The sequence below is a fragment of the Canis lupus genome, unplaced genomic scaffold (genome assembly GCF_011100685.1).
Source record: "Canis lupus familiaris isolate Mischka breed German Shepherd unplaced genomic scaffold, alternate assembly UU_Cfam_GSD_1.0 chrUn_S1538H1724, whole genome shotgun sequence".
NCBI classification, from domain to species: domain Eukaryota; kingdom Metazoa; phylum Chordata; class Mammalia; order Carnivora; family Canidae; genus Canis; species Canis lupus.
Genome location: NW_023330376.1, coordinates 198,333 through 216,202, shown reverse-complemented (window position 1 = coordinate 216,202; position 17,870 = coordinate 198,333). Strand labels below are relative to the sequence as shown.

At 38.8% G+C, this 17,870-nt stretch overlaps 1 protein-coding gene across 1 annotated transcript in view; it reads right to left on the bottom strand.

The window, feature by feature from the left end:
- LOC119875638 (ankyrin repeat domain-containing protein 26-like) overlaps window positions 1-17,870 on the bottom strand; it is a 142,759-nt gene that overhangs the window by 104,811 nt on the left and 20,078 nt on the right. Inside the window, 5 exon segments of the mRNA XM_038588967.1 lie at window positions 3,026-3,059; window positions 6,068-6,138; window positions 9,974-10,080; window positions 17,046-17,219; window positions 17,377-17,491. Of these exon segments, the coding sequence (XP_038444895.1) occupies window positions 3,026-3,059; window positions 6,068-6,138; window positions 9,974-10,080; window positions 17,046-17,219; window positions 17,377-17,491 (501 nt within the window).

Here is a 17,870-nt window from a genome sequence, read left to right as displayed (position 1 = left end):
GCCAAGTAAAATAAGTCAGAGCAAAATAGACAAATACTGTATGATTTCACTTATATGTAGAATCAAAAAAGCAGAACAAATGAACAAACAACCAAAAAGCAGAACCAGACCCATAAGTACAGAGAATTCTGTATTGTCAGAAGGGAAGTGGGTGGGGGACAGACAAAAATGGGTGAAGGGAAGTGAGAGGTTCAGCATTCCAGTTATAGTAAGTCACAGGGATAAAAGTACAGCATAGGGAATATAGTCAATAGTATTGTAACAGCAATATGCAGTAACACATGGTAGCTACACTTGTGGTAAGCATGGGGTAACAACATAGACCTGCTGAATCACTATGTTGTACACATGAAACCAACATAACGGTGTGTCAACTATACTTACATTTTGAAAAGAAACTATCTACAGATGTTAAAGAACAAATTTATATGTTATTAGTGGGAATACTATTCCCGAAGAGATTAAAAGATTAAAAATTATAAAATCCAAGTTTCACAAGTCCTGCCTTATTTACGTCCACATAAACTAGCAAGACCTTAAAAATCATCAAGGGCACTCAGATACCCAAGAAGAGAGACTGCTATAAAAATAGTCCTGATATCTGTGCCTCTATTTACCCACACACTGCCTAATATTTTCTTTTTGTGAGCTACCACTCCTGGATCACTCCTCTGCAGGGCTCAGTGGCACTCTCCAACGTTTAAGTCTTTAGCCTGCCAAGGCACAGATTCCCAAAACAAGGAAAGGCTCAAATGACCAAGAATAGGAGCCATTTCCTGCTCCTGGGGAACCAGCTAACTGGAGTCTGAGTCATCCATGCAGTCATCTCAATGTAGGCACCTTACCAACTACCCAAATGAAGCTCCGTTATTGATCTGACAGCTAGTCCTACCCCACCAAACCCTACACATACATGGGAAGGGCATCAGAGAATTACGAAAAGAGGTGGAGCGATCACAAGACCCTGTGACCTTGGGCCATACATTTACATAGTTCAGAATCTCCATTCCCCCCATTATTTGAAAGGATCTAACCCGCCTTCTGTAAGGTGGGGTAGAAGTCGATGATGTCCCATTCCTATTTGCTGTAAATACTCTTGCCAGTGGTTCAACTGATTTTAATGTTTCTCAACAGAAACTCTGAAGTAGGGCAGCCGGATAGCCCAGCGGTTTAGTGCCACCTTCAGCCCAGGGCATGATCCTGGAGACCCAGGTTTGAGTCCCAAGTCAGGCTCCCTGCATGGAGTCTGCTTCTCCCTCTGCTTGTATCTCTGCCTCTCTCTCTCTCTCTCTCTCTCTCTGTCTCATGAATAAATAAGTAAAATCTTTTTTTAAAGGAAAAGAAACCCTGAAGTATGCTAGTTCCTTCAATTAAACCAACAAAAAGAGGGATCCCTGGGTGGCGCAGCGCTTTAGTGCCTGCCTTTGGCCCAGGGTGCGATCCTGGAGACCGGGATCAAATCCCATGTTGGGCTCCTGGTGCATGGAGCCTGCTTCTCCCTCTGCCTGTGTCTCTGCCTCTCTCTCTCTCTCTCTCTCTCTCTGTGACTATCATAAATAAATAAAAATTAAAATAAATAAATAAATAAATAAATAAATAAATAAATAAATAAATAAATAAACCAACAAAAAGAAATGCTCAGGACTCTCTTGAACGCTCTATTTTAATATGCTTTTATAAACAACAATCAATATCTTGTGTTCTTTCTTTGTGTAATTGACCTTTGTCTATCTTGTCATAAACTCCAATATTCTGTCATCATTTCTAAAACTCTTTTTCCTATTCAACCCAGTGTGGTTCTTCTTGAAACATGCCCTCTCCTGCTAATTCCCATCTCGTGTACACTAGACCCACTCCCTATCTTTATATTATTAAATCAAAGATGAGAGAAAAGGGAAAAAATCTAAATTTAAATCTCATTTCTGTCAGTTATCAAATTCAAGTAAGTCACTTTAATCCCTTTTGAGTTTCAAATTCTCCACTTCAACAACCACTTGGTAAGGATGTTAAACATGGGTTACAGCATCAGAGAGTATTTTGATTAACACATCTCTAAGATTCTTTAAAACCCTGAAATTCTATCTGCTTTTCATTTTGTCTTTAGAAAAATGGAGAATCCTTAGCTGCAGAAATGATAAAAAGTAATGGAATAAAAGAAACAGCAAGAAAATTGGAGAAGAAAGTTTAAAAAAATCAAGAAAAGAGTATAGAAAGGACATGGATAAAAGCAAAAAAGTCTACAAAAAAAGAAAAAGCTTCACAGAACTTATCAAGGGTGCCAGCCTAAAGGGAAAATTAGACTGAGAAGTCAGTAAATAGACAACTGTTTAGAAATACCCTCTAAATAGATGATAAATTTAATTAACGTTACATGGTCTATACCTAGATTACATATCCTTCACTTTCAGAAATATCACTCATCTCAAGGAGAGCAGACGTCACTATATCTAAGAGCTTGCCTGATTAGGGCTTGCTTATGTAAAAGCTATGGTACTGTGGCCATAGGTAACTGAGATCCACTCCAAAATCTTTGACAGTAAAAACAAGAAACTAGTTACCACTGCAATAATTACCTCTAGCTATCACTAGTTGTGTCAAATATATTAGGAAAATGCTTGGACTTGCCTGGTTCTTAAGAAAACTCTAAATCAGAGTTAACATGTAATGAAATTTGACATTCTGGGATGATCTAAGATCTGTATCTTAATTCCAGTGCTGCTGAGGGGCAAACCATGTATGTGGGAGCCACGCAGGCTAACATTCAAATCATGGGTCTGCTACTCATTAACTATGGAATCCTGGGTCAGTTTATCCATCTCCCTGAACTACAGCTGACTAGTTAATAAAAAGTAGGCTATAACAGCACAGCTCCTTGGTGAAACTATTGCAATGACTAATAAGTAATAAGTAAGACGTATTAAGCACATAATACAGTGTCTAGCCCAGAAGACAACACTCAACAAATCCTTTCCTCTCCACTTCCTTGGTTAACACATCATTTTTAAAAAATCCATAAAAGTCCTACCTGCTTAAAGAGACTTCTTCAGACTTCTTAGCCACTAGTAAAGAAAGCAGGAAAATACATTTTAAGTCAACAATAGAAAAATACAGAATATTAAAACTGTAAGACAGATGATGACTTGTTCAAAAGTATTCCTTTGGGACCACACCTGGAAACCACACTACAGTGGATATTAATTGTACTATTGGTAGGCAGTTAATGCATTAAGAAATCTCATTTTCTCCTCTATATTTACCAATGCAAGAAAGAATTCTAGTTATCAGGATGTGGTACATACAAGTGGATGTTTCTAATGACCATTATTGTAACCAAACCAAACCCTATGAGACTGACAGGAAATGGTATCATTAGCAGAATCATTATCATAAAGTGACAATGGCAAACTTAAATAGCATGATTTTCCTGGACTTCCACTACTAGGAGCAGTTAAAACAGACTATACATATTTAGCTGGAACACAATGGAACCTCTCCAGCTCCTCAGTGGAGACTGCTAAGTTCAGGATGAAATGCCTCATCACAAAGTTTGGCTCGGCTCTGGTCACAATCTTGGGGTCCTGGGTGGAGACCCTCAGGGAGTCTGCTTTTCTCTCTCCCTCTGTCCTTCCACCTCGCTTGTGCTATCTTTCAAATAAATAAATAAACTCTTCTCAAAACCTTTTCTAGAGAAAGACATAAGGCCTAGAAAAAGAACATTTTATTTTTTTATTTTTTTAAAATATTTTTTTCTTTATTTATTTATGATAGTCACACAGAGAGAGAGAGAGAGAGGCAGAGGGAGAACAGGCTCCATGCACCGGGAGCCCGACGTGGGATTCGATCCCGGGTCTCCAGGATCGCGCCCTGGGCCAAAGGCAGGCGCCAAACCGCTGCACCACCCAGGGATCCCAAGAACAACATTTTAAATGGAATGAATTGAGCCTCCTGACTTGTTCAGTAGAGAGGGCTGAAAATTTCAAAATGGACTGATACTTGGCTAAGGAAATAAAAGCTTCCTTTGTCTTCCAGTATCTTTAACTTGGTATTCTTCAATCTATCCTCCACATGAGACGCCTGCAAACTATGGCCACAGGCCAAATCCAACCTGCCATCTGGTTCTGTAAATAAAGTTGTAATGGAGCACAGTCACATCTATTTCAATACATATTGCTATGGCTACTTTCACACGACAATGGCAGAGTGTGAGACCCCAGGGCCTAAAATATTCACTATCTGGCCCTTTTAAGAAAAGCCTGGTGATCCCCATTTTATGCCATAACCAAAGGGCCCTAATTCAAATCTAATCTGATTACTCTTCTATTTCAAATTCTCCTATCAATCCCTGCTGGCTCCCTCCCCAACAGCCATTCCATATTCTTCATTCTTGCTGGAGAACCACAGCTTTATTTGGATATTTAGTGTCCCAATACACAAAGAATGTGGTCTCGCCCCAGCTGCAAAAGGAGAAAGGATTATTCTAAGCTAATCACAGTACCTGACTTACCAGCGACTGGTTTAGGAACAAGCAAGTCATGTTACCTAGCCTATAAAATGTTAGGGGAAGTTTACTGAAAGCTGCTGAGTTTTCTTCCTATATAAAAGAGACACAAAGACAAACACAGTTCTTCTGGTCATGGATATTGTCATGTGAAAATATGCCTGAAGCTGTTGCTAATTAGCCAAGCAGGAAAAGAGACAGGGACTCCTGGGTGACTCAGCGGTTGAGTGTCTGCCTTTGGCTGAGGCCCTGATCCCCGACTTCCCCGATCAAGTCCCATGTTGGGCTCCCTGCCTGGAGCCTGCTTCTCCCTCTGCCTATATCTCTGCCTCTCTCTCTCTCTGTCTCTCATGAATAAATAAATTAAAATCTTAAAAAAAAACACAACACAAAGACAGCTCTATTCTATTATGAGCACCTTGAAAGACCAAAACTCTATTCCATCTTTGCTTCCTATAACTTGCAAAACCAAAGCCAACCTAAAGAATTTCTGTGATAGAGATCCACTAAGTTAAAGGTTTCTTCCTACATTTCAGACCATGCAACACACTAGGTGCCACCTCTGGGGAGCAACGGTAACATCTTTGTGACTGCGAACATTTTTGTGCTTTTATTATAATTTGTTGAGCCCAAGTTGCCCTTTTTGAATATTTATTATGATCATCTTTTGACTAATAACAGAGTATCTTATTTCCAAAAAACTACAGTATTATGCAACAAACAGGAGAGAACATTGTTCTAATGAAGTCAACATATCACATTCTGACTTAAGAGAAGTGAAGTCACTAATAGTGAGATTGTGTTGATGCAACAGCATCTAAAATAACCTGTGCTCCTCAACAGGCTTCCGTAGGATAGGTCATCACCTAAAAAATCAAGCAATCTCATTGGTCTTTCTGCACACTAGCTAAGTTTTGCAGTTCTTATTGTTTGCCATTTGTGTAAAGGACCAGCAAGGTATTGCAGAGTTCCAGTTTTAAGGATAATGAGACAAATCACGCTATAATAATATTTACTAAATGAAATCCACTTGTAAAAGTCAAAATACCATTTGTATAACCAGTAATTTTTATAACATGTTTATAGAGGAAACATAAAACATACTAACTTGAAAATCTTTTTTCCTTATTTACACAAAGCTATCCCATAGGATTTTAAGTCTCATAACTAATGAGGGCACCTGGATGGCTCACTGGTTGAGGTTGTGATCCCAGGTTCTGGGATTGAGTCCTACATCAGACATCCGTATGGAGCCTGCTTCTCCCTCTGCCTCTCTCTTTGCCTCTCTCTGTGTGTCTCTGAGGAATAAAGAAATAAATTCTAAAAAATACTAAGATAACGAATTTATTTTCAGACAATACTGCCTCATATTTTAAATTACCAAAAAGAACTTCTCAAATTCTGAATCCTAGACTACTAAGAAAGAAATTAAGAAACCAAACACCCATGCAATTTACACATCCGATTTGTTTCGTTTTGTTTTCATTGCTTTTTCATTATCAAAACTGCCTTACTCTGACTTCATCTATGTTAGGACCACCATAAGTAATTCACTCTAAAAAATCATACCTAGATCATGATTCTGTGAAGAATTTTCAGGTTTCATTTCTTCTTCATGTTCAGAAATTAGTTGGTCACTGCTATGTATAAGAAAGAGTGATAAACAATGAGACTTTTTTAATACTGATATGAAAAATATTTACCAGATATATCAAATTCTTAAGATTTTTCAAAGAATATCAGGGTTAACATCAAAACTTAAATTACCCGAATAGGTACTTCAAATTTGTTAGTTCTAAAAACTTTTATCAAGTATGTAATTATAATTAAAGGAGAAACAAAAGTAAGATGAACCAGTCATGAGTTGAAGGCATTTTGCTCAGTAAACTAAGAGTTAGCCTGCCATAATGGAAAGTGTCTCAAATCCCAAAGTCCCAGCTCTAAAACCAGCAGCTTTTTGTTCTTAGACCAGCCACTTCTCTTCCACTCAAAGTCTTTCTCTATAAAACAGGAATCTTACCATCTTATATTACAAGGCTGTTAGGAGGATTTAATGAGGTATTATACCCAAAACGTGGTCTCTCAGGCAAGGTGATGCCCACAACTCTGGGAAGGGCAATATGAGACCTTCCATGACCTAATAAAAAAGGTATTCCACAGGAGTTAAAGCAAGCTTGGGGGGCAGCCCGGGTGGCTCAGTGGTTTAGCATGGCCTTCAGCCCAGGGCATGATCCTGGAGACCCAGGATCGAGTCCCATGTCGGGCTCCCTGCATGGAGCCTGCTTCTCCCTCTGCCTGTGTCTCTGCCTCTCTCTCTCTCCTCTCTGTGTATTCTCATGAATAAATAAAAATAAAATCTTAAAAAAATTAAAAAAATAAAGCAGGCTTCGGGTACAGATGTAGGAACAAAGGGGAAGGAAAGTCCAGTCTCTTCTTGTAGTATTATTTGAACTCCTTTAATAGTTTAGAATGGTCCTAACTAAAGTCTGCTAGCAGAAAAGACAAACAAAATCCTCGAAGGTTAATTCATCATGAAGGTCTGGGCTAATATATGGTTTCCACGTAAGGTTTTTGAGTGTGAAGGGAAGGGTGTATGGGGCTAAAGCCAGAAGGCCCAGCTGCCAGAACAGCACGCCGGTGGCTTTGGAATAGCAGCTGAGCATATAAGCATATGTAATAAACAAAAAAGGGTTGTAAGTTTGAATTCTAAGTGTGGATCACCATGAGGACTGACGAATGAGGATCAGCAAGGGCATCCTATGAGCAAAAGTCAATCATGACTGGACTGCAGAACCAGTTTCAACAGCAATGTTGCAGGAACAGAATCAAAGGAAACCACAGAATGATGAGCATGTCCTTTTTTCCACCCAAAAGGCTTATGAAAGAGGACTGTCTCTCTGGTCTTAGGGAAACCCTTAGGTTCTCGGGAAATTCAAGGGGGAAAGTATAGGCGATAACCCACAAGGAAAAGTATAGTTTTCTATGAAACTGAACATCTTAGGACACAAGTAATAGTTAGTCAAAACAGACGTTGAGGTGGGTAGTTCAGTCAGTTAACCATCTGCCTTTGGCTCAGGTATGGCCTCAAGGATCCAGCCCTGTGTTGGGCTCCCAGCTCAGCAGAGTGTCGGCTTCTCCCTCTCCCTCCACCCCTCCGCCTCACTTGTGCTTGCTCTCATTAATAAATAAATAAATAAATAAATAAATAAATAAATAAATAAGTAAGTAAGTAAGTAAGTAAGTAAGTAAGTAAGTAAAATCTTTTTAAAAAGCACCCAGGTATAACATTATGTGAACCCCATGCAGAAGGGTTATAGTTGGAATGAAACAGATACAGTGAGGATCCCTAAGGATAAAGGTCTCAAGAGTCCTGACATAAAGAACCCTGCACCCATTGCTACTTCTAACTAGTCTAGCCTTTTGCTTGGTTTCTGGGTGATGATAGGCTCTAACTCACTGCCATCCCAAAGTGCTGAATCAAATTATACCTTCTCAGCTGTTACATAGGAAGTAACACTATTTTACTATATTTTAAACCTCAGTTGAGAAATATCTAGCATGTTTTATTTTCACTTTTGAAAAAAGATTTTACTTATTTATTCATGAGACACACACAGAGAGAGAGAGAGAGAGAGAGAGAGAGAGAGAGAGAGAGGAGGCAGAGACATCAGCAGAGGGAGAACCAGACTCCTCACAGGGAGCCAGACGTGGGACTCGATCCCCAGGCCCCGGGATCATGCCCTGTGCCCACGGCAGACACTCAACCACTGAGCCGCCCAGGTATCCTAGTAATAACTAGCATTTTAATGTAAACTTACATATTAATACTATTTTTTTTTTATTTTAACATATTAATACTATTAATAATAGCATATTCTTCTGCAGTCCATCCATATACATCTTAGGAAAACCTTCCTAAAGAGAAGACTGACTATATTTCATGGTTCATCTTTTACAGCATATTTTACAGCAAGCATAAGGGCTATTCTAAAATAACAGAGAGATAACTTCATCCTTAAGAACTCAGAGTATTTAAGCACCTAATCTGATATACTTCATCAGGGTAATATCTCACATGTTGCTACAGAATTGACCACTAACATGTCCAAGTGCTCATTTTTGTAAATTAACCCCACGGCTAAAATGAAGGGACAAAAAAGAAGTCTCTGGTTCCACTTGGGTATCATAGTAGAAGTTGCTAATTTAAAACCCTCTGATGAACAAGAAACTATGCCGAGGTCACTGATCTGAATAGGTGAAGGGTTTTTTTAAAAAAAAATCCCCATTTTGCGACGTCTGGGTGGCTCAGCGGTTGAGTGTCTGCCTTTGGCTCAGGGCATGATCCTGGAGTTCTGGATCCTGCTTCTCCCTCTGCCAGTGTCTCTGCCTCTCTTTGTGTGTCTCTCATGAATAAATAAATAAAATCATTTTAAAAATCCCCATTTCTTCCTTAAACTGGTACAGTGTACCTCCAAACCACCTGGAGGCCAGGTTGGTATAAAAGCTATCTGTAGGCTTAAAACAGTAATATTCACACTAATGATAAGAAAACAGTCATAGTTGCAGTTAATGATGTTAAGTTAAACATGTGGTAGGCACTAAATCACATGATTATATATATAATTATTTACACACAACCACTCTTGAAGGATATATTATTATCCTCCTTTTCATATCAGGATATGTATCTGGTGATGGTAAGTAATGTTTCCAAGGTCACATACCCAGCAAGGAGTCAAGCTAACAATTAAACCTAGTCTTCTGTGAATCTAAAGTCCATCTCTTTTCTCTTTATCACTCACCTATGATTTATCCTCATTAAAGGAAGAGTCTATTCACCTAAGGTTCTCTTTCATCCTTCAATCCATTCCAATTAAAAATGAAAATGATAAAACATACTGGACATGAAAAAGTATAAAAACTGATGAACCCAGAGTATCTGCTAATGGTAACCACTTCGGGATCATCTAACAACATCAGTATTCTTTTTTTTTTTTTTTTAACATCAGTATTCTTCAACAAAAAGTAATAAAGCAAAGTGTCATCCAAAAAAACAAAACAACTCCTACTTATGCTTATTATATATCTTTTAAAGTGTGAAATAGAATCTTAAAAAATATTAATAAAAGAGTTCAGATATCCAGAATTGTGTCATAAAGTAAACTATAAGTTGGGAGTCCCCATTATAAAACTAATAATATTAATATGAAACCCTTTTAATATAAAATCCTATGGCAAAAAAACTATTGCAAATGACATCAATCAATATTACAAAGGAATATGAATTCTGCTATACACTGTTCATGTTGGCCTGTCAGAATAATTGCTTTCTACCTAAGAGATGACATCCTGACATTTTTCACTATATGACTATAACTTAATCATCTTATTAAGGTAAAATTTATGACATGAGAAATTGTTACCACTCAAGACAAAATAGTAAGGTTTAAAAAACAAAACAAAAAAATACTCTACCTTTTAACCGTATCCCCTGAAATTAGACGTGCTCCTTTTCCTACTAAAAATTTCACCATTTGCTCTTTGTTTTCATTTAGAGCAACTAAAACTGGTGTGAGGCCATCCTGTAAAAGTAAAAAAACAACTTATAATTTATAAAATTACATATTTGCATGCTAAATTTTAAAATTTCTATACATTCTGCTAAACTTAAAACATATACTGTAGAAAGTAAATAAAATTAGCCCCTTCCTTCTCACCCCTCTGTTTTCACCACCTGCTCCTTCTTTTTAAAAGACTGCTTTCTCAGGGAGCCTGGGTGGCTCAGTTGGTCAAGCATCTGCCTTCAGCTCATCAGCTCAGGTCATGATCCCAGGGTCTCAGGATGGAGCCCTACCTTGGGCTCCCTCTGCAGCAAGGAGTCAGCTTCTCCCTCTCCCTCTGCCCCTCCCCTCCACTCGTGCACTCTCTCCTGCTTGCTTGCTCTCTGTCTCTCTCAAAAACATAAAATCCTTTTAAAAAGTAAAATTAAAAAAAATAGACCTCCACTACCTCTTCATAGATTACCTGAAGTCATTCTACAAACTCGCTTCAAACATTGCCTGGCTCCAAGAATCTTTGCTTCTCTCACATAATATACCATGGTACACTCTATTCCACACCATCTAAACCAAGAGCTTCTCGAAGGCAGGGGTGATTTTTTTAATCTCTGTATCTCCACTCTCTAAAACATAGTAGTGAATATTTAAAATATTGTTATTGATTTTAATGGATATCTCTGGAATAGTGTTTTTTCAATTATATTCCAAAGAATACATAATTTGCGAGAAGGAAGACACTGTGCCCCAAAAGAAAGATTCAATGATCATCTATGTTTGTGAAATACTCAAAACTGCACTATACATGTAGCACAAATGAACTCCATTTACATTTGCTTATCCCCATTTGACAATTTTTTTTTTTTGTAGCAAACATTAGTACTTGAGAAATAAGAGTTCTCAGGGATATAGCTTTAAGAACTTTCCAATAAAGGCGAGGGTTTTCTCCAGGTTGTACAAACTTGCTTGATTCTCTTCTATCAATGGTATGGGATCCCAGATGTCAACACAAAACACTGAGTCACTAAGGAGTCACTAAGGAGATGGACTCTGAATGAAAAGAGCTAGGTTTCAGGGTAGCAGGATTGCGTAGCCAGTTGAGTGACCCTTGGTTTTGTCTCAGGGTGGTGGGATCCAGCCCCACCTTGGATTCTGGGCTCCCCTGGCACTCAGCACCAAGTCTGTTTAAGATACTCTCTCCCTCTTCCCCTCACCCAAACCCCCAAGCCTGTGCATTACAAGCTGTCTCTCTAAAATATGTAAATAAAGCTTAGTAGAAATCAAAAATAGAAAAAGAATAAATAAATAAATAAATAAATAAATAAATAAATAAATAAATAAATAAAAGAAATAAGCTTCAACTGAATATTGAATACTTAATACTAAGTAGTTCCCGGTTGGGAAACCTGAGTGGCTTAGAGGTTGAGCTCCTGCCCTCAGCCCAGGGTGTGTTTCTGGAGTCCCAGGTTCAAGTCCCACATCTGGCTCCCTGCATGGAGCTTGCTTCTCTCTCTGCCTGTCTCTCTGCCTCTCTCTCAGTGTCTTTCATGAATAAATCAATAAAATATTTTTTAAAAGAATAAATAGTCCTTGGTCAAGGAGGGCACAAATGATGAGATGAGCGCTGGGTGTTATACTTTATTGTGGCAAACTGAATTAAAATAAAATTATAAATAAATAAATAAATAAATAAATAAATAAATAAATAAAGTCCTTAGACTTACTCCTATTATACAATGATAAAGCTTTATCTTAACTGTTAGAAAGCTCAGTATGAGATTTTTCTCATTTTTACCTTTTTGATTAAATTCAATTAAATAACATATAGTGTATTATTAGTTTCAGAGGTAAAAGGTTGTGATTCAGCAGTCTTATGTAACACCCAGTGCTCATTCCATCATGTGCCCTCTGTAATGTCCATCACCCAGTTACCCCAAACACCCATACCAACCACTCCAGGGACACTCACGTTGGTTCTTATGATTAAGAGTCTCTTATGGTGTGTCTCCCTCACTCTGTCTTGTTTTACTTTTTCTTCTCTTCCCCTCTGATACTCTGTTTTGTTTCTAACATCTACATAATGAATGTGACCATATGATAACTGTCTTCCTCTGACTGACTTAGGGTATTATGCTACGTGAAATAAGTATGAGATTTGGTCTCAATTATATTAATTCTGGGACCCGTAAGGCATATCCACTTCTAAAAATCCTCTTAGTATTCCAGTTTCTACTGTGATTACTATTTATAATTATTTTGTATTTTAGGCAAAGTGTAAATCAGAAATAAAAATATAACAGCTTATCAATAAAAATAGGAATACTGGAGGAGCACTGTGTTTTTATAGATTGGTAAAATGAATTTAAATGAAAAATCTTAATAAAAAAATTCTAATACTGGCTTACATAGATTATTTTTAGCACAATCAATAATACTAAATAATTTAATATTCTCTGCAATATGCATAATATATCCAAATAAAATGGATTAACCTCATAGGACTGCAGATATTCCAAAAGGAACACGAATACAGTACATTTAAAGAAAAAATGGTTTTCAAAAAAAACAACTTTTAAATTTTAACTTGGAAAATTCATCCTGAGGTACCAGATGACTCAGTGGTTTAGCATGGTGACCCGGGATCCTGGGATCGAGCCCACATCGGGGTCCCCATAGAGAGCCTGCTTCCCCCTGTGCCTAGCTCTCTGCCTCTCCCTGTGTGTCTCTCATCAATTACTGAATAAAGTAATGAAAAAAATAAGGAGACAAAGAAACAGAAAATTCAATCCCAATCCTAAGAAATTAACATAAAATACAAAATATATATTACAAATTAATATGGAGTGTCTTGAAAATCTTGAAATCTTTGTCAACATATACCATAAAACAGTAATTGTAAACTCAGTGCTTATGGAGGCAAAGCAGGTGACACGAGTCAGTGAAGAACCTAGGCGGGGACACGAGCAAACTGGAGACACACGCCTCCTATAAAGGGACAGCCTCTGCACAGCATACCAAACAGCAGCATGGGCTCAAGGTACCAGAAGTGATCTGTAAGAAAAGCTCAAAATCCAGAGTTCTACATGCGTGCCATAATTTTAAATGTTACCTCAACTGACAGTGGAAACTAAATACATCCGGGGGCCACATTTAGTCTATAGCCTACTTGTGTTTTTCTATTTGCTGTGACTGTTTCCAATGGCCGTGCGTAAAACAAATACTTGGACATCAAACCTTTCCTAAAGCATCAGTATCATGTTTTACCAACAAATTAGGCCCCACCTTCTAAGGAAAATTGCTGTGAAGACTCATTAACACCTACTGTCAGAATTTTCCAATGCTTGTTTCAACTACAATCTATTTGTATTTACTTCCCTCACATTGCTAACCATACAGACAGGAGTTCAGAGGAATGCTGAAGCAAAGTTATTAAAAAAATTACCATCTGTATTGTCACTAACTACATGCTGAATGTTTAACACAGTAGTGATTATGCACTATGCCAGGGCCCTATGAATTTGAAAGACATCCTAAGATAGTCTATCGTACAGCTTCAACTAAAAAAGAAGGTTCACGGATTTCTACTGCTGCAATTGGGAAAACCCTGCCTGTAATAATGAGAATGGTAGCAAAACACGTAAAATCTTTAAAGGGTCAGACTCTACTTATTAAAAGACTACTCATAAAGACTTCCCATCTGGGTGCCGGTGAATGACTGATAGTTGGAAGAAAAGGTAATTATTTTTCAAGCCAACAGAGATGACCAATAATTTTCATCTGTAATTCTCAAAGAGATACAGACAGATGAAAGGCTAATGTTGGAGAGAGTGGAAGGAAGTAGCCAGTATCCAACTTCAGTTAAATCTCTTCCAGAGATTTAATATTTTTACATCTCTAAATTTGTATATGTATACCTACCCATTCAGTAGTTCTTAGCCAAGAGTTGTAACAGAATCTCAAAACCCTATTTCCAAATTTCTGCGTACACACGTTATTGGATTCACTCCGTCGAAATCTTCACGGGACAGTTTTGGCTTGTAAATTCTTTTAAAGTTCCCTAGTTGACTGTGATTCACCAGCACAAGTCTAGCTGAGAACTAGTAGAGTACACAACCATGCCAGTCTCCTCTTTCACCTATGTGGCCAATTCTCCCTATCACTTGAGGATTCAGCCAAAAACAGAAATGAGTCACTTATCAAACCTGCATTCAATTTCCATGGCTAGAGGTAGAACAAGGACTAGTAAACTCAAAATGCAACTTGATTCCATTATTTACACACTCCTTACTTCCTTCCCATCAAGACATTCTAGATTTGCAAGCAGAGTTGAGACTCGTATCTAAGTGGCTATAGCTGCAAAATACTATACTGTGTTCTTTCCTCTTCTTGTCCACTTTTTGTTTTTTTTTAAGATTTCTATTGATTTATTCATGAGAGATGAGAGAGAGAGAGAGAGAGAGAGAGAGAGAGAGAGAGAGAGAGACAGGCAGAGACACAGGCAGAGGGAGAAGCAGGCTCCTCCATTCAAGGAGTGCCATGTGGGACTCGATTTGGGAGACCACGGGATCATGCCCTGAGCCGAAGGCATATGCTCAATCACTGAGCCACACAGGCGTCCCTTTTCGTGCCCATTCAACCACCAGTTTACTGCCAATCTGATGTCCTTAGAGTCCTCCTAGAATTGATCTCCATATAAATTTACAACACACTCACGGGTTCGTAAGTAAGATTTATTATCCCTGAAAATTGAAGACTCCTTACCTAAACATAAACACTGAAGAAAAACAAACACAATCCAAAAACCTTGTCTTGATATTTCCCCTCACTTGCCAAACGTCCAAATCGCTCTCCATGTTCCTGACTGCTTTCTCCTTTGTCCCTCTTTTGTCCCTCTTAAGTCAAGGCTGATAAAAGACAAGCTCTGACCGTGTTAATAAATCACTTTTTGATCAAATAGGAACTTCTCAACAGCAGCAAGATTTGATATTGTAAAATACACTTGTTTTGTGTTTTAAGACAAAGCCTATTTCCAAGGCAAATTTTGCTTTCCTCTGTTGTTTGACACTAAATAAGAAAACAAACTGGGTGAGAAAACATTTTTGAAAATAAAGTTTCAGAACACATTCTGTGTTCTCAAAAATATTTGCCATAAATACATAAAACAAACCTGCATTCTCTAATGCTTCTTTAGAGGTATCATTATTTAGGGGCAACTGAGTGGCTCAGTCCATTGAGCATCTGACTCTTGGTCTTAACTCAGGTGATGATCAGAGTTATAAGATCCAGCGCTGCGCCAGGCTCAGCACAAAGTCTACTTCAGATTCTTACTCTTTCTTTTCCCTCTGCCCCCACAACACCCCCTGCTTGTAGATGCTCGCTCACTTCCTCAAAAATAAATAAAATCTCACAGCTGAGTAATACTCCATTGCGGACATATACCACAGATTACTCAACAATTAGAAACAATAAATACCCACCATCTGCTTCAACATGGATGCGACTGGAGGGTATTATGCTGAGTAAAGTAAGGCAATCGGAGAAGGACAAACATTACATGGTCTCATTCATATGGGGAATAGAAAAGAGTGAAAGGGAATAAAGGGGAAAGCAGAGAAAATGAGTGGGAAATATCAGTGAGGGGGACAGAACATGAGAGTCTCCTAACTCTGGGAACCAAACAAGGGATGGTGGAAAGGGAGGTGGGTGGGGGGTTGGGGTGACTGGGTGACGGGCACCAAGGGGGGGGCACTTGACGGGATGAGCACTGGGTGCTGTGCTCTTTGTTGGCAAACTGAACTCCAACTAAAAAAATTTTGAAAAAGAAAAAACTAAAAGATAAAATAAGTACATAAACCCCAGAGTGTGAGGTGAAAAAATAAATAAATAAAAAAGCTTAATTTAAAAAAGGAAGGCAGGAAGGAAGAAGTATTATGGTAAGCCTGGGGGGCTCGGTGGGTCAAGCATCTCTCTCTGGTTATGGTCACGATCCCACTCCTGACATCAAGCCCCGTGCATCAGGCTACCTGGCTCAGTGGGAAGGCCTTTTCTTTCCCTACCTCTGCCTTTCCTCCCTACTCTTGTTTGCTCTCTCTCATATAAATACAATCTTCAAAAATAAAAAGTGTTGTTATTTAAAGCAAAAGCTTAGACAGTTATTTCAAAATATTTTCATCCAGGAAATGCTTGAGCTTCCAAATATGAAAAATCGACCTTATCTATGGCACACAACAGTGTTTCTGCAAGGGCAGCGACTGAAGGTAATGCATGTCAAAGAAAACACAGGGAGACTGGCAAGTGTGGTCATCACCAGCTCCCCATGCACACCTACCACCCCACTGAGGAACTACATAGGCTGAGCAGGAGCTACTCTCCGGAATGGGAGGCCTCACCGTGGTACATGGCTGGCAGAGTGGCTACCAGCACAAGCAGATACCACCTGTAGGATGTCATGACCTGATCCCCCTGCTCTCATCTTCTGAACCTTAGGGCCTAGAGTGCCCAAGGCCTATTACAACCTGCTGCTTTCTCCTCCCATTTACATTCACCCAAGCTACTCCTCTGGGTCACGGTCTCCTACTCATCCCCAGAAGCATCCATTTCCTAAGCCCCTGCACAGCTTTCGGCCTCCATCAACACCACACTCCCCTCTAGGCCTTCAATCCTTTGTGGGCTCTGAGGGCACCATCTACGCCCAGGCACAAAGGGGAAGATTTTCTTTCTGGGGTGGAAGGGTGGCTAGCAGACAGAATGTTGTCTTTCTATATGCATTACTTTTCTTTTTCACTCACTCTGCTTTGGTTTTGGAGTTGTTTCCATGATGACAGGACCTACTGTATAAAATTCAGTGTCGATGTCTTCATATATATATGTACCTATGTACATATATATGTACATATATATATAAACCTTTTGCAGCTATAAATAAATAAATAAATATATATATATATATATATAATGTCAAGTACGTTGTAAAAAAAAAAGTTGATTTGTACCATGTTTTTGGCCTCTATATTTGCGTTTTGTAAAAGCAGCTTCTCTGCTATTGAGACAATCCCTTCATGGGCTGCATAATGGAGAGCTGTGTTGCCCTTGTTGTCTTTCACTTTAGGATCAGCACCGTGTTCCAGGAGAAGAGTTACACATGCCTCTTCTTGGCATTGTATAGCCTGTGAGCATTACAACAAGAAACAGAATGTAAATTCTGGGAATTGAAAGGAAACATGCCACAAGTTTCACCAAGGAGTTATGTTTAAATGCAACAAATGTTCATTCCAAGGACTTCAATCCAATCCACCTCAGGCAGACATAGCTGTGACCACCCACCTTCACGAGAGCTGTCCTGTCTTCGCCATCACGGAGGTTAAGCTGGCAGTGCCGATCTAACAGGAGCTTCACCATATCTTCACGGCCAATGGCACAGGCCAAGTGGAGAGCAGTTCTGTGAGTGTGAAAGGACTTGTCAAGAAATTACAGTGTACCTTTTCAAAAATTGCAAATCAATTCATAGAATTGTAAATGTTAAATACTACATTATTCTCATGACTCCAAAACAAAGAATTAGTTTACTTTAGAAGAAAGTACAATATTTTTTAGTGATTTTTCACCGCTCTATTAAAAGAGCAGCCTATCTGATTAGGAAGAGCATGACCTCAAGAGGCAGCTCAACCTGGGTTTGATTCCCACTTTAACTCTGTCGCTTCACAGTGACCACTTAGCCTTATCGCAATTTCCTTATCCACAAAATGGGCATAAAATGGGCATAAAAATAGTTATCTCAGGTCACCTGTCTGGCTCACTCTGAAGAGCATGTCACTCGA